This window comes from Mus pahari, chromosome 2, assembly GCF_900095145.1.
Source record: "Mus pahari chromosome 2, PAHARI_EIJ_v1.1, whole genome shotgun sequence".
NCBI classification, from domain to species: domain Eukaryota; kingdom Metazoa; phylum Chordata; class Mammalia; order Rodentia; family Muridae; genus Mus; species Mus pahari.
In genome coordinates this window covers 82,558,357-82,582,210 of record NC_034591.1, presented here as the reverse complement: position 1 = coordinate 82,582,210, position 23,854 = coordinate 82,558,357, and the positions used below count along the sequence as shown (strand labels likewise).

Sequence of the window (23,854 nt, the reverse complement as noted above, 5' to 3'; positions counted from 1 at the left end):
GTTTTATGTGGAGGACCTTGATCCACTTGGACTGGAGTTTTGTACAAGTGATAGATATGGATCAATTTGAATTATTTTACAAGCAGGTCACTAGTTAGACCATTTGTTGCAGATGCTTCCCCCCATACTCCACTCTCCCCCCCCCCATATATGGTTTTGGCATCTTTGTCAAAGATCAGTTGTCAATAGGTGTGTAGGTTTATTTCTGGGCCTTCCATTCTATTCCATTGATTAACTTGTCTGTCTCACTACCAATACCATGTGGTTTTTTATCACTATTGCTCTGTAGTTCAGCTTGAGGTCAGGAATGGTGATTTCCCCAGAAATTGTTTTATGGTTAATAATTGATTTCACTATCCTGTTTTTTTATTTTTCCATATGAAGTTGAGAATTAAACTTTCTATGTCTGTGAAGAATTGTGGATTTTGGTGGAGATTGCATTGAATCTCTAGATTTGTTTTGGTAGGATGGCAATTTTTACTATGTTAATCCTATCAATGCATGAGCATGGGAGATCTTTCTATCTTCTGAGGTCTTCTCCGATTTCTTTCTTTAAGACTTGAAGTTCTTGTAATACAGATATTTCACTTGTTTGGTTAGAGTTACACTAAGATATTTTATATTATTTGTAACTATTGTGAAGGGTATTGTTTCTCTGTTTTCTTTCTCAACCCATTAATCATTTGTATAAGGAAGGCTACTGATTTGTTTGAGTTAATTTTTATATCCAGCCACTTTACTAAAGTTTTTTGTCAGCTGTAGAAGTTCTGTGGTAGAATTTTTGGTATTGCTTATGTATACTATCATATCATGTATACCATCATATCATCCACAAATAATGATACCTTGACTTCTTCCTTTCCAATTTACATAACCCTACATCCAATAGTGGGCTAATATTCAAAACACAAAAAGAACTCAAGAAGTTAGACTACAGAAAAACCCAATTAAAAATAGGGTACAGAGCAAAACAAAGAATTCTCAACAGAGGAATCTTGAATGGAAGAGGAGCACTTAAAGTCATGGTCAACATCCTTAGTCAATTTCCTTAGGGAAATGCAAATCAAAAATGATACTGAGATTCCACCACACAACAATCAAAATGGATAAGATAAAAATCTCAGGTGACAGTGCATGCCGGTGAGGGTGTGGAGAAAGAGAAACACTCTTCCATTGCTGGTGGGATTGCAAACTGGTACAACCACTCTGGAAGTTAATCTGGAGGTTCCTCAATTGGAAATAGTTCTACCTGAAGATCCAGCTATATCACTCCTGGGAATATACCCAAAAGATGCTCCACCATACCACAAGGATACATGTTCCACTATGTTCATAGCAGTCTTATTTGTAATAGCCAGAAGCTGGAAACAACACAGATGTTCCCTCAACTGAAGGATAGATACAGAAAATGTGGTTCATTTACACCATGGAATACTATCCAGCTATTAAAGACAAGGACATCATGAATTTTCCAGGCAAATGGATAGAACTAGAACATAATTGTCCTGAATGAGGTAATCTAGACCCAAAAGACATTCATGGTATGTACTCACTGATCAGTGGATATTATCCAAAAAGTTCAGAATACCCATGGAACAGCTCACAGACCATAGGAAGCTTAACAAGAAGGACAGCCTAAGCATGGATAACTCAGTCCCACTGAGGAGGGGAAAACGAGGTGATCATGGAAGCAGACAGAGGCAGGAATCTGGATGAGAGAGGGGAGGGGAAGGGGGAAAAGGGGGCAGGATCAGGTGATGGAGGGAGACAGAAGAGAAGCCCAGAGGGCAAGGAGAATGAATCTAAATATACAGTAGTGGTGTTGGGGGCAGGGAACCTCTGGAAAGTCCTAGAGACCTGGGATGTGAGAGGCTACCAGGACTCAGTGTGGATGTCATTGGCGAAAATGACCAAGAGGGAGGAGATGGAGCCTGAAGAGACCACCTCTAGTAGATAGACATTGCCCCCAGTTGAGGCACAGGACCACCCACCCATCTTCAAAATTTTTAACAAGAATTGTTCCTATCTAAAGGAAATTCAGGGACAAAAGTGGAACAGTTGAAAGAAAGGTCACCCATTGACTGACCTAATTTGGGATCCATCCCATTTGCACCAACCAAACCTGACACTATTGCTGAGGCCATGTTGTGTTTGTGGCAGGAGGTGAGCATGGCTGTCCTCTGGGAGGCTCTACCAGCAACTGACTGAGACAAATGCAGATACTGACAACCATTAGATTAAGGCTGAGGACACACATTGTGGGGGTTTCATAGGGGGGGAGTGAGAAAGAGCTAAGTGAGATTGCAATTCTATAGGAAGAATAACAATGTCAATTGACCCAGACCCCTCAGAGTTCCCAGAATCTAGGTCAAAAGCCAAGGAGCATACATGGGCTGATCTGTGGCCCTGGGTATATGTGTAGTAGAGGACTGTTTTGTCTGGCCTCAGTAGGAGAGGATGACCTTAATCCTGTGGAAGCTTGATGCTGATAGGGTTGAGGAGGGGGTGGGTGAGTGGGTGGGAGGCACCCTCTCAGAGGCAGGGGAAGGGTTATTAATAACTCCGGAAGGGGGGACCATGAAGGAGGCACTTTTGGAATGTAAATAAATAAAATAAGTTAATAATAATAACAATAATAATAACAATGAACATAACATTTTCCTATTTCTGTTTGGCTAGATTTTCAATAATGTCACGATTGACAGGTAGCTGATTGTCATTTTTATGCTAAAAATGATATCTTCACATAACCGATCAGCTTAAAAAAGCAGATCAATAGAGTTTTAAATTTGTATATCCTCAAAAATTCATGCGTACTTCATTAATTCCCATGCATTCCCAGAAGAGGATCATTTCCAAGCCATCTTAAGAAAGTATTTCCTAGAGTCACCTGGGAACTCATTGAGGAGCTTTCACTGGCACTGAGTGACTGGATTATCAGTGTCTTATGGTCCATACACCTGTCAGAGAAATTGACTTGATTTCTGAAGCTGAACACCAGGAAATCCTGGCTCATGAATAGCCTCAAATTGTTTCAGAGAAGCCTGTAAGTCTGCCCTTAGCCACTTACCCACATCTTGGTATTTCTTTCGGTAATAAATACTTTGCTCCTTTTTCATCCTTGAAGCCTTTTTCTTGTTGATTAAAAAATATCTTCCTTCATTTCTTATCCCCAGAATCTATTGATCACTTTTTGAAGCTTTTAGTTACTCATTGTTTTCTCCTCAAGAATTAAAGAGGCCAATGTAGTTTTTGAAGGAGTTGGACAATTTTATACTACAGGTAACTTCTCATTTTCTTGAGAAACACCAATGTCATATTTCAAATTTCTGATTATCAGATGGTTTATTCTGAAACTGTCTGCATCCCCTAAACCTAAGCTATTATACACATACACACAGACACACACACAAAGTAAATTATCACTTATTTGTCCTCATTAAACTTCATCTTACTTATAATCACCTGGCTTAATTTGTCAAGGGCCTCATAAATTCTTAAAGTGTGGTTCAAGTCAATAATCACCCCTACTCAATGAAGAGTAATCTGCATATTTAATAAGCTCACTCCCTATTCCATATTTCAAATCAACACTGAAATGTTAATTAGTATCCAGACCAATGCTGACTTGTGAAAAACTACTTTATTCAATATCCCCTTCAAGGCTGACATTGAACCATTGATCATCACCTTGCACATGGCCTATTAACAAGCTATGGTACAATAATACATACTAATGCTACATAAAACAATGGTACCAATAAAATACAGCGTGAATTCCAATGAACAATCAATAGTAATTTGTAATTTTTTTCATAGATCTTTTAAAGGTGTTCTAAATATTAATTATATCATCAAAATCTTTATGAGTTACGGTGTCAGTGGAGACTGCGGAGAAAGAAGTTAACTAAATAACTGTAAACTAATTTAGTAGCCGACAAAAAAGATCAAATAAAACATTCTCTCACAGTAATATGACAAGTTAGGGTATTTGTGAATCTAAGCAAAAACAGAGATGGTGCCTCTTCACAGAACTAAGACTCTAGTGATAATTTAAAATTCCCTACTGCCAAAAGATGTAGTCCTTCTCAATGCAGTTAGCCTGGGGATTTTTCCAAAAACACTCATCTGTATTTTCAACAATGATTCAGAGAAATTGTATTCCATCTAAGTGATACTTTGTTTTCAATCAACTAATGTTGGCATAGCAGATCCATCTGGCTACGGAGAAGCTGTACTAGAAACACAAGGTTCAAATGCCCAAACTTCAATGTGCCTCCAAACTAAATTCAACAGGAAATCTAAATTCCTGGCAGCATTTTCTCATGGAAACCTCAGACATCTTGGAAAAGAGCCTAAGCCAGCTGCTGCTGACCCTGCTCATCTTCCCTGTTGACTGCCTTCCTCCCACACCTGGCTCTTTTCCAACCTCATCCTTAGCGTTAGTGCTTGAGAATGAGGAGTCTACCAGGAGTGTTGTATGTGTGTAGGAGAGGAGGATAAAACCATCAAAATGAATTGAATATGCTTAGATAGCAAGAAAAGGAGAAACATCAAAACTAATAGAGTCCAACAGCTCCGTAGTGTAGGAAGGAGGCAAACACACCAAGGTTGCTGGCAAGATGGAGGAGCCAGGAGAGAAGGTAGGAGTTTAAAAATAGAAGCAGAAAAAAAGAAGACAGAGGTGTGACTGGTGAAAGTCTTTGACCTTTCCTTTTCTTTCCTTTTTTCCCCTCTTATTTTTTCCATTGGCACACATTCATTGTACATAGGGCCATGTTTCACGCTTTATGTACTTTGACCACCCCTACAGCATTACAGTAGTTACTTGGCTGATTCTATAACTTGTCTATTGTGAATGGAATTGTAAAAAAATAAAATAAAATAAAATAAAATAAAATAAATAAAATAAAATAAATGGATATTCAAAGACCTGTGGATTGTGTTGTCCTAGAATCCTTTTGTTATAGCTTATAGCATGATACTTTTATTTTTAGTGGTCCTTCTCATTTTTTTCTTTTCTCTTCTCTTCTTTCCTATCATCTATCTATCTATCTATCTATCTATCCTATTTTCTATCACCTATAATCTATTATCTGTATATCTTTATCTGTATATCCATCATCTATTATACATCAATCAATCTATCTCTCTATCTCTCTATCTCTCTATCTCTATCTATCTATCTATCTATCTATCTATCTATCTATCTATCTATCTATCTATCCATCCATCCATCCATCTTGTTTTCTTTAGACAGGGCTTCTCTATTTGACTGTTCTGGAACTTGCTTTATAGAGCATGCTGGCATCAAACTCACAAAGTTGCATTCTCTGACTCCCATGTGTGGGATTAAAGGTGTGCACCACCACAACAGCACTGTGTATTTTTAGGTTTTTGAGTAAATTCCATAGTGCTGTGCATAGTGAAAAGACTACTTTATATCAATGAAAGCAGTGACTATATGTCCTCAGCAGAATTTACTGTGACTCATATTCCTTATGACAGAACTTCAAATGGTGAGATAGGATCTCAAAGTAATTTTAATTTGCATTTCCCCAAAGACTAAGAATATTTAATTTGTTATGTTTATTGGTTATTTCTATTTCTTGTGAGATGTATGTATTCATTTCATTTGCTTGTTCATTGATCAAATTGCTTAGTTGGGGTACTAGGTTTTATGAGTTCTTTTTATATCTCAGATATTGGTACTTTATCGGGTGTCCATATAACAAAGATAGTTTCCCATTTGTTAGTCTGTCTCTTCACTTGAATAATGCTTACTTGGCATGCAGAAATTTTTAAATTTCTATACGTCAGTTTTAAATCCTATTCATCAGTTCTTAGCATTTTTTACTAAGCTCCTGGAATCCTTTTCAGTAAGACCAGGCTTATGGCCATATCCTGAAGAGTTTCCTATGATAGATTGTTTCAGAATTCAATTCATAATAAAGTGTTTGATACATTTTAAAATTATTTTAGCAAGGGTAAACATTAGATTGTTCACTCTATGTGTGGATACCTGACCCTTCTATTACTATTAGTCAAATAGGTAATATTTCCTCAAAGAATTTGTTCAAAAATCACATGGAGAGAGCTGTATGTATCTAATCCTGAATTGTTCTCTTCTTTACTATTCTATTGACTTAAATGTTTGTTTTGTGTCAGTGTCTTTAGTTTTTTGTTACTATAGTACTGCACTGTAAGTTGAAGCCCAAAATTTTGCTTTATTATAACATTTTCAGCATTGAATTTTCTTCTTATTCTTTCACTGGCTATTTGGATTATTTGTTCTTTTATCTGACTTGTGGACTAGTTTGTTTTATCTGTTTCTGTAATTGATACCCTTGGTGATTTTATTGGGATAATGGTACTTTTAGCATTAGACCCATGATTAGTTTTCAAGTCCTGTAGATCCATTATTTTGGAATATCTTTCTATCTTCTTGTGTCTTTTATATTATATAAATGTTACTGTACAGTTTTCTCACATCCTTGGTTAGATTTCTTTCTAAGTGTTCTTGTTTGCTATAGGTATTATGATTTCTTCTTATAATTTTTCTTATTTTTAGTCTAGTAAAGCTACTGATTTTGTATGTTGCAATGGTTCAATGTATGTATTCTTTTTAAGAGGATTCTTATAGAGTCTTTTCAGTGTCCTTTGAGTAATATTAAATCACACACAAATAAGTATTATTTGATTTTTCCTACTTGGATATGTACATCTTGAGTATGTTTGATTACATCATGTATATTCTATAGAACTAGCTTAAGATTAAGGAATTCAATTTTTGTTTATAATAATGGTTTTTTTCTCTGCTTTAATTATGATGAATAGATTTGCTGATTATAATAGCCTGGCATGGCAGTCACTGTCTTTTAGAAGTTGTTTTCTGATGGTTTCTCTTTGTTGGATTGGTATATCTTTCTCTTAGAGATTTCAATTTTCTTTCTTTGGGAAGTAATTTTCTGATCATATTCATTTATTGGTCATAGTGCCTCATATACCAGATGGCTGTTTCTCTCCTTAGACTAGCTTAAATTTCCTCTAAGATTTTATTAAGTATATTTTCTGTACCTTTAGATTGATGTTCTTTTTATTCTTTTATGCTCATTATTGGCAGATTTGGTCATTTAATGCTGTCCCATTGATCTTGTATATTCAGTTGATAATTTCCTGATTCTTCTTTGTCACTTTTGGAATGTTAAATAGTCTAACTCATCTTCAAGACCTCATATTCTAGTTCCCATTTGACCTAGTCAACTGGTGAGGCATTCCATAGAGATCATTACAGACTGAGACACCATTTTCAAGATTTCAATTTGAACTTTTCAGCATTTATATATTTTATTAATTTCTTATTTCATAGTTTATTTTGACTTCTTTACATACTTTAGTTATTAGTGTTTAATTGGATGCACTCTATATTTATCCATGTGTTCAGTAATTTTGTTGAAATTCTTATGATCATTTGCTTATTTCTTTGGGATTTCATATGACTAATCCTCAGTGATCTTCCTTGCAGTAGTAGTGATTCTCCAAGGAATTGTGCTGTCTGTATTTTTATGTTTCTTGTGTTTCTACATTGAGACTTGCATATATGTGATAAGGTGATTGAAATTAAAAAAAAAAAGAAAAGCACTTGTTTTTTGTTTCAATGAAAGCACTTATAACATTCAGATAGAATTGGGATATGGTAGGATCATGATATTTTCTCCACTGATCATCTAAGTGAGTAGATGAACCATCAGTCCATGTCCCTAGGGAACAAGTCTTTGACTCCAGCTCTGTTATTAAAATAGAATACCTAGGGCAGAATCGACCATACTATATTGATATGCATACTATAATAGTCTCATAGTCAACTTTTAAAAATTGTTTTTTCAAGTTTAATAATTTTCAGAAGTAAAGGAGCATATATAGATGATGTGTACTAAGATACTATGTAATAAGTGCAGGAGTAGGCAGTAAATAAGTAGAAATAGTATAATAATTAGTTTTATAGAAACAATAAAAATTAGAAGAGAGACAGTAAATAGTCTGAGAACACAATACAGAGATAGGGAATCGATAAAGCTATTTTAGTTAAAAAGGGAAAGAAAAATAAATTAGAGTGATATATTTAAAAAAAAATCCTCCCACAACTCCTGGCTGAGGTAGGGATATCTACAACTTTAAACCAGCTTGTTCTCCTTTGCAAAGCCAAAAACCAAAAACAGAACAACAAAAAAGAGGGGATAGATGGAACTGATTCTCTAAAAAGCAATTGGATAGCACATGTAGGAAGTATAGTAATAAAGAGACTTGTGCAGGAGTGTAATTGTTCTTCCCAACCTGGGATCAGCTACAGATCCTTTCTCAGTATGGCCCACTCTAGTTGTTCAGACTTGATTTCTACAAGGCTATGTCTCAGAGTAGAGTCTTCTATCAGTTACTCTAGGTTCTGACTTTTTTTATTGAACCTATACTAGGCCAGTGCTCCATCACTGTGTTATATTCCCACTAATCTTGATGATTTCTATCATTGTCCTTCCCATATTATTTTTCCCAAAAGTATGTGCCATACTGAAATGTCATCTAATTTATAGGGTGGGGGGCTCTAGTAATCTCCCAAGCACAGTGTTTTAAATCCATGTGTAAACTTGTGCAAGGGAGATATTCATCGGATTTCACACAGGAAAGAAAGTTAGCAAGAAAATTAGAAAAGATAGGAATATTTTCTAGTGGGGAGAGACAAAGCTGGGAGAAGGCACAGAACATGGAGTTGGAGAAGAGTAAGTATGAGAGAAAAAGGGAGAGAAAGGAAAGAAGAGAGAGAGAGAGAGAGAGAGAGAGAGAGAGAGAGAGAGAGAGAGAGAGAGAGGAGGGAAGGAGGGAGAGAGAAAGAAAGGGAGAGAGAGAGAGATTTATCATATTAGAGCCTGCGTGGGCTCATTGACTCTCCTGGGAGTGACAAATAAAGTGGGAGACAGTTTTTAATTAAGTACCCAGTGAAGGATGCATTTGAAAGACCAACACATAGGTCTGCAGGTTTTGCTTCCTTTTTAGAAGATAAAATTCTGTCTATGGCATCCAGATAGCTCCATGCACATAAACATCCATCACTGTAGTACTTACATGCCAAGATAACTAAGCCATCTCAACCCTGAACAATACAGAGTTGGGAGATGAATGCCTTCCTGTGACTGCAGTGCCCATGAGTTCTGGAGTTAAGCCTCCACAATTCTGCACTGAGATGAAACATAGAAGCAGAATGAATCAAGCCCAGCTTCCCTCAACCATCCTGACAGTGGCTGTTCCTAATAAAGTGTGCAATTCCCGACTGAGAGCTCTGAAATAGGCTTCTACAGAACAATTGAAGAGAGAGTAGGTGAGATACTGTGTAAAGCAAGGGAGTGTATCATTTGAGGGTTTTGCTCTTATGTGAAATAACAGCATAAAGGAATGACTTTAATATTTCTTTGTGGTTTATGTGGTTGATATGCACACTGTAGAATTCCACAGTCTCAAGCTAAGTTCACGAAATCCTTTTTGGGTTATTTATTGACTGAATATTATTTGTAACTACAGTACACTCAGTATTTAATGAGGTACTACATAAGGTCGTTCTCAGGTTGATACAACAGTGATTAAAAGCAACCCTTGAGGAAATGCATTTTAATTAAAAAGATAAAACAATAGAACTACATGCCAGTACAAGGCCAGATAGAGTTCATAGTGTGATGTTGATAGACAGGTGTAAGTGGTTTGAAACAGAAAGATACTAAATCTATTTGTGGATATAGGGGAATCTACATAGACGTGTTCTCTAAGATATTGATTATGACATGGGAAAATAAAGATGAGTTATTAAAAAGTACTTGTCTAACAACCTGGCTCAGAGTTATTGCCAGTCACTGTCAGCATCTTCATTTGATGCTGGTTAGTCAAGCACTAAAGTGAACCCACCAAATGAGTCATTCCTTTAATGTACATTTATGCTTAAATTGCAGTGAGACATGGCTGAAATGGCACCTCCCCCCCACCACCTTTTGGCTTTTGGAGGAGATTAGAGGATCAAGTGACAAGGCTCAGTGACATTACTTTGAAAACTGGAGCACATGATTTGGTAGTGGCACTTGTGACAGAAACAATACGTATCAGCAAACACATCACAGGTTTCCTTGGATGTGAATAGGGGAAAGGAGGATGTGACTGGGCAAATAAAGGAGTAGGATGAGGAAAACCTTTGTGTGGATGGATGGAGCAGTGGTGCATTTTATTTGGTAGCAGGACAATTGTATACACGTGATAAACGGCATGCAGACCATTATAATGTAAAGTTTTCCATTTATAAATTCATACTAATGAGGGTGTAAAAATTTTATCATTGACATGATCAGATCACTTCTTATAATATAAGTTGTTTTTATATGTCCTGGGAAGAACTACTATCTCAATTAATTTGATTCAAGGGAATCAATAACCCAATGTTTTGTCTGGTTAAGCATCAAGGATTCTGAAGGTCATTGTGCTGAATGTGAAATTATAAGATGTCTTTGAGTAGTGACCAAGATTACCTACAGTTATACAGAATAAATTAATCAAGTGTGGTCAAAAAGATTAATCATAGTGCACAGTTACAAAAAAGTAGAGCTGAACAATTATGATTTCCTGTAGCTCTGCTTGTTTTGATGTTAAATGACAAATAGTTTTTGGAAAACTGCAATAAAGTAAAGGCAAACATGATGGTGGTATTACCCTGTGGAGTGTGTCTCTCTATGTTACTGGGGACTGAACCCAAGATCAGGGTCAGGATGACTAGGTAATCTACTGAGCTACAGTCTCAGTCCTTACCTTTTACCATTGCCAGTTTTACTTGGCTACCAATAGAAAATCAAGCTTTTTACTCTCAAAAATTTTATAAATGTGAGTGGTTTGTCTTTGTATATATGTGTAGCATATGTGTGTCTGGTAGCCATGGGTATCATACAAGAATATCAGATCCACCAAAACTGGATTTGTAGGTGGCTGTGAACCAGCATGTGATACTGGGAATTGAACCTGGTTCCTCTGAAAGAGCAACACATACTCTTACCCACTAAGCCATCCACAGCTTCAACCCCACATTGTATATTTTAAGTAAATAAACAATCAATAACCACAATTAGAAAGAAGAAGCTCATTAATATTTTCCCCCTTGGAATCTGAACTAGTCATCTTATCCACCAATCTACCATGTCCTGTCATCGAAGGGATAGGACATCTAAACCTATGTAACTTTTACAAGAAAAATCCATTTCCCACATTTTAGATTTTAGATAATATTTGTTCAAAAGGACCTGTATTTTGTCTCTCAGTGGCATTACTCTATTTCTCTCTTCCTATTCCGGTCTGGAGAAGAGCCTCTGGTTTGAGAGAATAAAGACATACATAGTCTATGTTGGCCAATGGCATAGCAAATTTGGGCTGAATGAGAAGTGCTAACCTTCACTGTTTAATTCAGTGAGAATCTAATTTTATGAATACCAGTGCTTAAAATGGCACCATATGAGGCTATGGGGAGTATATTTTCTAGGAGAAAATGAGAGTGGGAACTTCTCAGGAAACTGATTACTTATAGATGGAACTTTGTATGGAAGCAGTGTTATAGGCATCTGTGTTTACCAACAAAGGTAAGACATGAAGTCTGAAGTTCTCTATAACTTTGGGGAGAGAATTAGACTGCTCTAACTTATTTGATTTTGATTCTTTCCCAAATTACTCTGGTGATAGCATTAGGAAGAAGTAGAAATTTATTACACCCACTGAAGAGTTTTCATAACGGCTGTTGGCAGTAGAAAGGAATAATTTAAAGGAAATGAATGCTCAGTTACTTTGGAGTATAGTACTGCACTTGAGGGAAACATCATGCAAAATTACATTTTCCCCTACTAAATTTTACTTTTGAAGAAACCTTCGGGGAATACAGATTTGGAAGTGGTGTCTACCTCCACCATTATAGTAGTCAAAAAAGGAACTGGCGTGGGAACTTGAGAGCAATTGAACACAAAGATGCATGCATGGACCATAATCTTACCATCGTCAACAAACACAGTAGGTCAAGCAAACTAGAGAACCAGAACTAGATAAGGAACTAACTGCAGGGCCAATACTGTGGATTGGTAATGGGTTGACAAAGGTTAGACAACCAACTTCAGTGTGAACTGGGTGATCCTGAGCATTTATCTTCTAAACTTCAGTTTCTTCATTTACAAAATGGAAATAATGGTAATACCTTGAGATAAGTACTTTGAAGGATAAATGAGATAATAACTACAAATACTTAATACCTGGATCATAGTAAGTTTTCAATAAGTGTCAGACATAATAATTTTACTACTATGACTATGACTGTATACAGTATAAGACCATTCATTTATATTCATTTACTTAAAATATGTAAAGATTAAATATAAACAAAAGTTTAAACATATCTAAATGTGCCAGTTCAGTTGAGCATTATTATAAGAGTATATTTTTAAAAGTGTATACTCATGGAATACCACCAACATGGCTAAACAAGCATGAACAAGGATGACAATAGACATGCTAACATGGACAGGGTGGGTGCAGGCCTGCAAATTCTGAGAGAAGGAGAAAGTCTTCTCTAGGAATGAGCATACCAGTTGTTTATCCAATGCAAAATGGTCACCCACAAATCATACATACACGTAACACTATATAGAGTGGCTTATATTTACATATTTATGAACACACATGCACACACACACACACACACACACACACACACACACACACACAAACAAACAAGGGAGTACCTGAGAGGATGAGAGGGTTAGGAGGTGAGAAGGGAAGGGAGAAATGATGTCTAAAAGTATTTTAATAAGATTAAGACTCCAATTTGCCCTGAAAAGCAATTTTTCCACTTACTATTTACTACCACATTGGTCAGCCTAGAGGTCATTAAGATAAGTGAAATGAGCCAAACACAGAAGCACAGTTACTGTAGTACAAAGTCAAATCCATGGAAACAAAGATAGGGTCAGTGGTGGAAGGTCGGTGGAAAGGTGGAAGGAAGGAGATGCCTCTCCAAAGTCACAAAATGACTCACAAAATGAACCCTTTTGGGATATTTAATAAACATTATGGGCAGTAATAGATGTCTTAGTTAATCTAATTATAGGAATTAATACTTGATGCATATGCATATCAGGCTGTCACAATTTGTGTTATAACATGTTCAATTTTTCTTTGATTGGATATACCAAAATGTCTTGCTCAGAATGGCATAGAGTAATCATAGATGCAGATAACTCATGTTGACGTGTATGCTAATAAACCTGGTTAAACACAAAAGTTATTGAGACTGCTTCAGACCAACTGAGGGTTTGTACAACATTCTATAAAGTAAATCCTTTGGCCTGAATTCTTAGTAACTGATAAATCTTTATCCTTAATAATGACATTTCCTTCTCTAAACACAGATGACACCTGAAGGTATGAGTGAGGAAACTGTGAATGGTTACAAGACCTGGGAAAAGAGGCTCAGGGCCAGGCACCCTGAAGGTCGGCTTTTTACCCAGACACTTCCTGAAGGCGAAGCTTCCTTAGCTTCTCATCTTCAGTTTCATTTGTAAAATGTGTCATGGAGAGTGTAGATTTTAGAAGACGGTGATGAGCCTTAAATGACCGAATGTGCATATAATAGCACAGATCCTGGGATCTGATAACTAATCATTAAATGATGGTTATTATTTTTATGATGTTACTAATTTCATCAATTTTCTTCCTAGGCTATCACAATAGTTTTCATTATTATTCCATCTCCTACATTTTACTCAGCATCATTTATAATTTGTATTACCCATAGAGCTGGGTATAAATGGTATACATTTGGAGACTATGAAGGTTCTGTACTAAAGCAACAATTATAAAACAATTCAAGGAGCATAGCTTGATTAGAGAAATGAGAAGTATCATTTTCATAAATGGATAAAGGAATTGAATGCCTGTGAATATTGCTAGTTGACTTCTAGGGGCTTCAATTTCAGGTTGTAGATTGAAGAAAAACAACGTACTTTATAAATAATTAAGTCTTCATTTGGCATTATGTTATAATGACTTTCTGGTTACTACAGAGTTAATTTACATATTTCTTTGAGGCAAGAACTTTTGTGTCTTTCTTTAAGGAAAAGTTGACTCCAGGAATTTTTTCTACATTTCTAGTTGTTCTCATTTTGAATTGGCCACTTTTGAGCCATGAATGCTGACCTTTAATTAAGGCCATTTTGTTTGGGGTTAAATAAGACAATTTCAGGGGAATGTATCTTAATACCCTCTGTAGAACACTATGCCCATTTAGGCAGAAACTGTACGATGCTGTAGCTGCTGTAATTTGAAACCATGAAGGCAAAAAATGCCTCAGGTTTACAGGCCTCATGGGAAAAGCCCTTATGATCAGAAGCCCAGAATTCTGTAAGTGAGTGCATTATGGTTAAAAACCATTTCCTATCACTGTTACTGATGCTGGAGAAAGAGTATTAATGCAAACAAGCAGCAGAATGTGGTCACTAGGATGGAGTTTCTGTCTGTTACCTGCTATCCTTTCTTCCCCTCTCTCTTCTTATCTTCCATTGTCCTCTTCTCTCCTTACTCCCTCACCCACAGAATAAATTTAATCGTTTAACCATCTACTGTGATTGCACAAACTTAGTTTTAAAAAGGCATTTTATTTCATAAAATTATTTATACTTTGTTTTTTCATAATTCTTCTCTGAAATAGTATACATTTTAAAGATTTACTTATTTTTATTTTATGCTTATGCATCCACGTATGTCTGTCACCATGCATGTGCAATGATGTTAGAGTCTAATAGAGGATATGAGATCTCTGTGAAATGGAGTTGAGGATGGTTTTGAATAATTTCTCCTGTCCTGACATAGCTATTCTCTCTGAAGTTTAAACTTTTGATGATGTATTATTCTTCCAGGAAAATACAGAAACCAATATTTAAGTTATAATCAACATTTTATGAAATAAATTATTTAGGGTTGATATTCTGAAGAATTATAGAATTAAGCTTATGTAAAAAGGATAGTGACAATTTATTATCAGGTAGTGCACTTTTATGTGCAAAGGGATTTCTTTGTGGCATGTCCAGCATTTTTCAGGTTTGGTGACACCTAGAATCTATGCCTACTTACTGGATGGAGCTCTCAATGCGGGTGATAGTGAGGAAAGCGGCAAGGTTTGCTGTATAAGATGAGATGACAATCAGAGCAAATAACCACCAAGCCCCCATCATCATTCGGGTTGCCAGAGTTGTGTATGGGACTTCCCCACCTGCGGAAAGAGGAGAGATGACAACAACATCAATATGCTTTTATTGAGAAACTGAAGTCATACAATACACATTCAGTGCCAAGACAGGCAACAAGAAACATTTCCCTTAAAAAATGTGGAGACCTCCAAATTTTAATACTTTGTTTTTGATGATCTTCTATGGAATTATGTATTGTATGTTAAAAAGAAGCATGATAAATATTCTACAAAATATGTTGAAATGATAATTCTTTCTCCTTTAATTCTAAAATTAATTCCTTATTATAGTCACAAATATATATTTTGTTTCCAAGGGCTGGTTTATTCACTAGTTGCGTGATGTTAATACTGCTATACCTAGATTTAATATACTATTTTATATTTTAAATTAAATATTAGATTTTTTGTTAACTTCTTTGGTAGTGTTGGCTGCTGAAAATCTTGGTATCACACATATTACCATTGACTTCAGTATTATTGCATTTGAATTTGATACTTCCCGTCCCTATGTTAATTGGACAACATTATTGAAAATTATTCTTCTCATTATGTCCTTGAGTGGAGTCTTCAGAGAGCTTACATTCTGTCTATATTTTTATCCTGTGCAACCTTAGCAAGACTTTGAATATCATCTATATTTGATGAACTACCATTATTTCTGGTAATGGAATGATGATCATCAGCTTGCATATAAGTAGACTGCTGTGGCACCCACGGCCAATGGGCTTGGCTTGTTTTATATCAGCTTGACACAAGAAAACAATCGCCAGAAAAGAGAAAACCTCAATTGAGAATATGCCTCCATAAGATAGGACTATAATCAAGCTCGTACACCATTTTCGTAGTTAGTGGTTGATGGCTGGAACATTGACTAGGACTGTAGCATCTTTAGTGGTGCAGTTTTTGGATATTGCTACTCACTTTGCGGTGGGACTTTTGATAACTTTTGAGTCACCCAGGCTAAGCTTCCACAAATAATCTGAAACTCATGCTCCTGTTAATACACTCAACAAACTCATTGGTTTACTGGGGCAGTCTTAGAGGAAATCCTTTCTTTGGTGTCTTGCAGTGATTAGATATTTCTTGATGTCTTCATGGGAAATGGAACAACACTTCACATGGATAATATCCAAACTTATACTCTGGTCCTTCTTTATACAGAACTACTGACAAAAATCTACATGTCTTCCTTCTGCTCAGAATCTAATGGGGATCTTAAATTCAACACATTTATAACATTTGTTTTAAAATCCAAATTACCTCCCTAACTACTTAGTCTACATTATGTCAGGAATGGGAACATTTCTATTATGGAATTTCTTAGAACAAAACCTTAAAAGTTCCACCTCTCAATATGTAACAAATCCTGACACCTTTACTTTCAAATTAATATTCGCAACCTATTTTATCTCACCATTTCCCATGCTGACATTCAAATCTAAATCAGCAGCTTTTGATTTTGTCACCAAACAGCCTATACAACCTATATTTAACCTGCCTATATTCTGACCCCTGTTAGTGCCCCACCATGGAACTCTAGGCCATGAAAGTCAGGTCATGATGTGCTTAGATCAAACCTCCCACATGATGTGCCCAGATCAAACCTCCCAATAGTTTCTCATCATTTTGAGAAAAATCTGTAATCTTTGTCAAAGCCTATCAGGCGTTACATGGAAGAACCTTATTCACTTATCTGACCTTATTTTGAATCAGTCTCTAAAACATACTGTCAAGTTTATTTGTAGCATAAAATATTTTGTGTGCCAGGACCTTTAAAGGACCCTATGCTCTTCTGTATTAGTTTCCTCTTGAAATTTTGGAAATAGAGGATATAAAAAGCCTGCAGAGGCTGACAGCTGGGAGTAGAATTCACGGGTAGCATAATGTAGGTTCCAGTGGATGAAAGAGTACGGTGAGAAAGCAGAGTGGGAAGAGAAGACAGTTGGTGAAGTTGAGGCAGGAGAAGCTGAGTTGATCCAGAAAAGATATGGTTATGAGACAGTCAGAAGAACCCATGAAGAACCCACAAAGGAGCAAACAAAGAAATAATAAATAAAATAAAAGCTACAATTATTTCTAATCCAAAGATTTGAATTTAAAATATTCATGGCTAGAATTCTTTTGTTTTCAATTTACAAGTGTTTTTCTATTCAAGGATCTTAAAGGATTTTATTTTTTAAAAATGCCTCTTTAGAAATACCTCATGTCTCTAGCTGCATATGTGGCAAAAGATGGCGTATTCAGCCATCACTGGGAAGGGAGGCCCCTTGGTCTTGCAAACTTTATATGCTCCATAGAGGGGAATGCCAGGGCCAAGAAGTGGGAGTGGGTGGGTAAGGGAGCAGGGTGGGGGGAGGGTATAGGGGACATTTGGGATAGCATTTGAAATGTAAATGAAGAAAATATCTAATAAAATAATTTAAAAAAAAGAAATACATTTTATCAGTGTTTTACTAATATAATTTCCTACAGTTACATACTGTCAAGTCCTTTAACTCTTAGAAAATTTAACATGTTTTTATTGCAGCAACGTGTAAACATTTTTGGTTTTAGTTTTAAATTTTATTTTAAATACTTTTTTTTAATTTTGGAAATTTAAATATAGTAAAATAAAATTCTCTTCTTCATTTCTCTCTCCAGCCCTCTATGACCCCCTTGCTCTCTATAGAATTAGTGGGCTCTATTTCTCTCTCTCTCTCTCTCTCTCTCTCTCTCTCTATATATATATATGTGGACGTTGTACATCGTGGTGCGCACTAGGCTCCGCACCACGATGTACAACGTCCACAAGCAGAGACATAGACTGCTGCATCTCACTTTGTATGTATATCATTTCAGGATTGTTCACATATGATTTATATAGGTTTTTTTTCCTTTCTTTATAATAGCCTCAGGAATAGGAATAGTCCCTGTCTTATATTATGTGGTTAGATACATGGTAAATGAGCTTATGCTATGCTACCAGCTGAACTTTGTTTTTACAGAATTCATGTGTTAAAACACTAATTTTCAGTATACCAATTTAAATAAGGAATCTTCAAAGAATCAAAGTAAAGCAAGGTCATGAAAGCCATGCTAACATGGCTGTCATTCTGGTGAGACAGACAAAGAAAATGCTGAGCTTGTGTTTGTGCAGTGGACACAAGCAGAAAGAAGCTACTGTAGAGTAGGAAAGCTGCTAGAGAAATGAAATCTGTTTACACTTTGATCCTTGTCTTCAACTCTTCACATCTCTTAGTCTGGGTATTTTGTTATATTATCGCTCTCAACATAATACATATGGAATATTAAACATTAGTAGACTTTGCCAAAGAAGTTAGGCTTATATTCATGGAGCAAGTAAATCAGATGAACAATATTCCTTTCTGTTAGGTCTATAATATGTGAGTATATTAACAAGATTTAATTAATTATACCAGGCAGTTTAACTCTGACCATAAGTTCTGATATGTAATATATCTGCACTTTACATATAGGGTAAACACATCTTCAGATATTTTCTGAATTTTCAGCTCAGGCTAATTTTTCATATATGAAAAATATTTTCTCAAAGTTAGTTATGATTCATTTTAGATATTTCTTAAAAGCAACAGGCATTTTCACTTGGCTTTGAAATGATGAAAGCTAAAGAATATTCAGTTTTAAATTCACATGAAGATTTTTTTTAAGCAAAGCAATAAATGGAATCTTAGCAAGTCTGAATGACATACACAAAAAAGTAGAGAAATACATGTATGACTGAAAAGGCTAATTGTTGGTTTGTCTCCATAAAGACCTTACCCTTTCAACCATGAAAAATCAATTTCTGAATTTCTTCTTTTTTCATATATAATTTGCAACTTTAGTAGCTCGGATATTCTTGTACAAGCCAAACACTTTTGACATATTTACTTAGAAAATGAGATAATAATAATAACAAAGTTCTTGTCTTCTTGTTTGGGTAATGCTGGAATAAATGTATCATAACAACCTGCAACTCTTAATTTCTTTTCATACTGTTGTGATAAAAATACACTGACAAAAGCAACTTAAAGAAGAAAAATATTGCCTCACAGTTCAATGTTACAGTCCATCATGGTGGAAAGTCAAGGCGGTAGGAAATTGAAGGAGATGTATCAATGTGCCCACAATCAGGAAGCAGAGAGTGATGAATCCATGTTGCTGCTCAGCTCACTTTATTTAATCAAGCCAACATCTCAGCCAGGGAAGGGTATAAACCACAGTAAGAGAGTCTTCCCACCTCTCATAACGCAGTGTAGATAAGCCTCTACTACTATCTTCCAGGTAATTATAGATTCTGTCAAGTTGCCTATCAATAGTAATCATCCAACTCTACCCAATGTCAAATTGACACACTAAAACATCATCTTCATTTCGCAAACTTCCACCTCTTATTTTGGTTGGCCTATGGTCATGATATAATGTAAATGATTCAGCTCAACTTTAACTTATCATAGACTTTAACTATTTTAATTATTTAAATGTTTAAAATATCTTAACTGTGAGTACTTACAGAATTAAAAGTTACATATGCTCCACACTCAGTGTCTAGAGTAAACATTCCAATTACAAAACAGAAGAATCAGGGACTATTAAGGAACGATCAGACAAAAGCAAGACCAAAATCCATCAGTGAAAACAACAAATTCTGTCACTCCATGACTGGCACCTGAGACTTAAGTTAAATTGGCTGTGTTTCAAAGGGCTTAGATGACTTTAGGCCTCCAGTATGACAATCTGCAATATCCCGAACCTTCTCATGGGTTGGCTCCATTACATGCCCACAGCTATCCTTGATGGAGATTCTATATAATCAAAGCATCTCCAACATCCTAAAGTTTCTATTTCAACCAAACTTCACAGTATCACCTGTGAGATTCTGACCTTGCCACACACTGATTGCCTGGTATCAGCTGCTCTCCGAAAATGCTTACACACTCAATGATACCCCTAATTTTTCTTATCTATAAAACTGGAAACACGATCCGTATGGCATCTTCCAGGAGTTCTGATGGTGTATTGCTGGAGCCTGTCTCCCCTGGACCAGACTTGCATCATTTCTTATGTGCAGGCCCTGGGGAAACACTATCCTAGGCAATTGCCTTTGAGGACTAGGAACTCATCGGCATTCCCTGATGAGTGATGTCTTGCCCTAAAGGCAACTATCCTATTGTCTCTAAGAGCTGTTTCACTGTAATATTGCCAATGTCTTTAACAACTATGGCTGCTTTGTTGTTGTACTCACCTAGTATAAATCTGTAAACTTGTTCATATTCCCTACCTCTACCAAACATATAAGTCCATAATCCTTAATCTATCTTTGCCTTATATTTTCAGATCATAGACAGAATGAAACAAGATTCCTGGTTAAATATCACATGAAGGGCTCTATCCCACTTTCTAAGGAAACCACTGTTGCCTTATGAAACCTCATGAGTTGTGTCCTCATTGTCCATTTCTCTCAGCATTCTTGTCTTCTACGTTTCCATTGGACTGACCTATTAAGCTCTGCTTCCACTGTGCCGGGAGCACAACTAACTCAAAAATTTAAACATTTCTATATTCCTGCTCTGAAACTATTCAAAAAAGTCTAAGAACTACATGGTTTGTTAGATTTATCACAATAGCCTCACTTCTTGGTACCAATTTCTGTATTAGTTCCTCTTCCAGTTGCAGTGATACGATGCTCAGACAAAAGCAATTAACACTATTTCATCTTCCTTTGATGAAAAACAGAAAACATAACAAATAAAGAATTTGTAGAGCTAAAGAAATAGTGGAAAAATTAGGACAACAAACTTCTGAGTAAGGTGCTAATATTAAAAAGGGACTTAGGGTTAGTCACTGGTTTTTATTTCCTAAGGCAGAAACAACAATTTTAAACAACAAACATCAGAATGAGTTCTTGAAGTGGGCAAGGTGGGCAAGGTCATAAAACTTGGAATATGAAAGTAGAGGGAAAGAATATGACCACTGGAAATGTGTGAGGCAGAGCAGGGACAGAGAAGGATGAGGAAGAGGGAAAGGGTTAAACCAAATTCAGGTTACTTGAAAGCCAAATGAAAAATTTGTAAGTTAATTAAAGCTGCAGTTAAAAACATCTGGGTGGTTCTGCCTGGCTTTAGGGGAAGGAGCTGAAGTGGGCACAGATGTTGGACAGTTACAGGCAAAAATATTGATGATCGCTGGCCTTTTAACTCTTAACTATGCTAGGATGCTGAAGCTGATGACTATTAAAATCACTTTCTTCTTTATTCTGTGTTTGAACATTGTTGGCTTCTCTCCTCTATAAGTCTCTATGGTTTATTTTACTACTTAACTTTATCTTACTGTTCTGTGCTAAAAACATAACTCTTTCTTCTTGTTCTGGGCTTCATTAAGCATGAGGACTTAACTCTCTTATTGTTCAGTGCTAAAAACTTAACTCTTTTTTACTGTGCTTCATTAAGCTCTGAGAAAACTTAACTCTTTATCTCTCCATTATTTACTTTATAAATCTCTGTGCTTGATTAGTGCTAGAAAACTTAACTCTCATTTATTTTATAATTCTCTATGCTTGATATGCACTAGAAAACTTATCTCTTGCTTTATAATTCTCTGTGCTTGATAATTCCGTGTCTTAGACCTAAGTTACTCTAGGCCAGATGCTTCAGGTCTCTGGTGAATTAACACCCTGTTGTTAAACATCCTGAGTTAGTAAAGGATAAATCGCTAGTGTTGCTTTCTCTTTTGTCAAGATCCTTGCCTTACCTCTTGCTGGCCAGCAATTAACCTTTATTGAACCAGGAGAAGAGAGTCATGTTAGCAAAAGGAAAAACTTTTACACAAGCAAATAAGCAAAATCACACATACATTCATACACACATTCAAACACATACATTTATACATATTTATAAATTCCTTTTGGGCCTAGTCACTTTAGTTAATGGTTTTACCACCTGAAGGAATGTATTCCTAAGTTGTAAATCTGTATCAATGCATGCTTTCTATCTCAGAGCAATTAACTGCTGACAGGTAAGAACTGGCAGAATTCTAATTGCAGATTTCATCACAGAGGGCCTTAATTTTAGCTCGTATTATAAAGAGCTCAATAATTATTGGTATAAATTTAGGAATTCTTCTAGAATCATCATCAGGAATTAAGAAAACATCTATTTGCTTATATAGTATCACTCTAAGACAGCACATATTCGTTGAGCTGCAGAAAATCTGTCCAATAGGGTAGCTAATGCTCAGGGACTGTTATATTAATTTAATAATGTCAGGAATAGCCCAGCAATAGTAAGAATCAATCCTGAGATGTTGTCCCTCAGTCCTTGCCTTCAGGGGCTCATTCTTTGAAGTTCTGTGGTGAAACCAGCTCAAGAAAACTACCTGTTCGGCTTAGCCTTCCCTAGATGGCTCCTGGCCAAAAACAAAACAAAACAAAACAAAACAAAACATAAACAAACAAACAGAACAAACAAAAACCTAAAAAACCAAACCACACAAACCAAGAATATGACCAGACATACACTGCATAAATAGTTAATGCTTCTCCCATAGCCACAAATTATTAAGCAAAAATTTCAATGCTAAGCGTGTCATAGCACTCTATGAATTGCTATTCGGAAAGTCTCACAGGTTTCCAAAGCAATATAGGCTATTGCTATTGCTCGTGGTTATCTATCAGGCTGATGTGGGAAGATCTTATTGCTGAAGACAATATACACTTTAATTATGAGACACAGAGAAATCAAGACACAACTGAAAGTTTCCTCCCTATTGACTAGTTTCCAAAGTACTGAAGAGTATTATAAAGATTGAAGGAAAAGAAAATGTATTAATGGTTTCTCCAAGATTCAGACCCTGCATGCAACAGTATTGACCTATTGGGCAAGATATGCCCGTGGTGCAATAATGGTATGATTGATGCTTTCTGAGTCCATTTGGGACTTAATTCTCAAGAAGGTATTCATGATTAGTACCAAATATCTGGTCAAAAGCCTGTGCCCAAGGATGTCAAAGGATATGGTATGAAATCCATAGCTGCTGTGTTATAAAAGGAATGTAGGGTTAAACTGCCTTCTAAGAATCTGGTTATACCCACAAACAAGGATGTCTCTTAGTTTTTGTTATAGAAGATTCTTTTTGCAATGGGTGATAGTTAACCCAGAGAGTCATAACTGGTCAACGTGCTGAAGTCACTTTTGGGAAGTCAGCCCTCAATAAACAATCTCTTCTAAGACTCAGGGATCATTCAGAAGAGGGAGTTGGAATGAAGAGCCAGAGCATGCAGAGGAGTGATGTAAAAAGCTTTCTTTTGGGCATGCTTTTGCACTTGTAAAATCACAGCATCTATGGTTATCTGCAAAAGACCTGCACAAACCTTTGTAACATGATGATTGCTGGATGAGGGATGAACAATTATTTCCAGTTATTATTTCATCCTCTAGTATGTTGACCATGCTTCAATAAATAACTACCCATAAGAATTCATGCAAGCAACCCTAATTAAACTCAAGGAATCACAAAAAAAAAAAAAAAAAAAAAAAAAAAAAAAAAAAAAAA

The 23,854-nt window shown here is 36.0% G+C and overlaps 1 protein-coding gene across 2 annotated transcripts in view; it reads right to left on the bottom strand.

The window, feature by feature from the left end:
• Grid2 (glutamate ionotropic receptor delta type subunit 2) overlaps window positions 1–23,854 on the bottom strand; it is a 1,393,897-nt gene that overhangs the window by 262,719 nt on the left and 1,107,324 nt on the right. For both annotated transcript variants that reach the window (XM_029535429.1, XM_021188898.2), the window contains exon 12: window positions 15,187–15,325. In XM_029535429.1, the coding sequence (XP_029391289.1) occupies window positions 15,187–15,325 (139 nt within the window). The remainder of the gene's footprint in view (window positions 1–15,186; window positions 15,326–23,854) is intronic.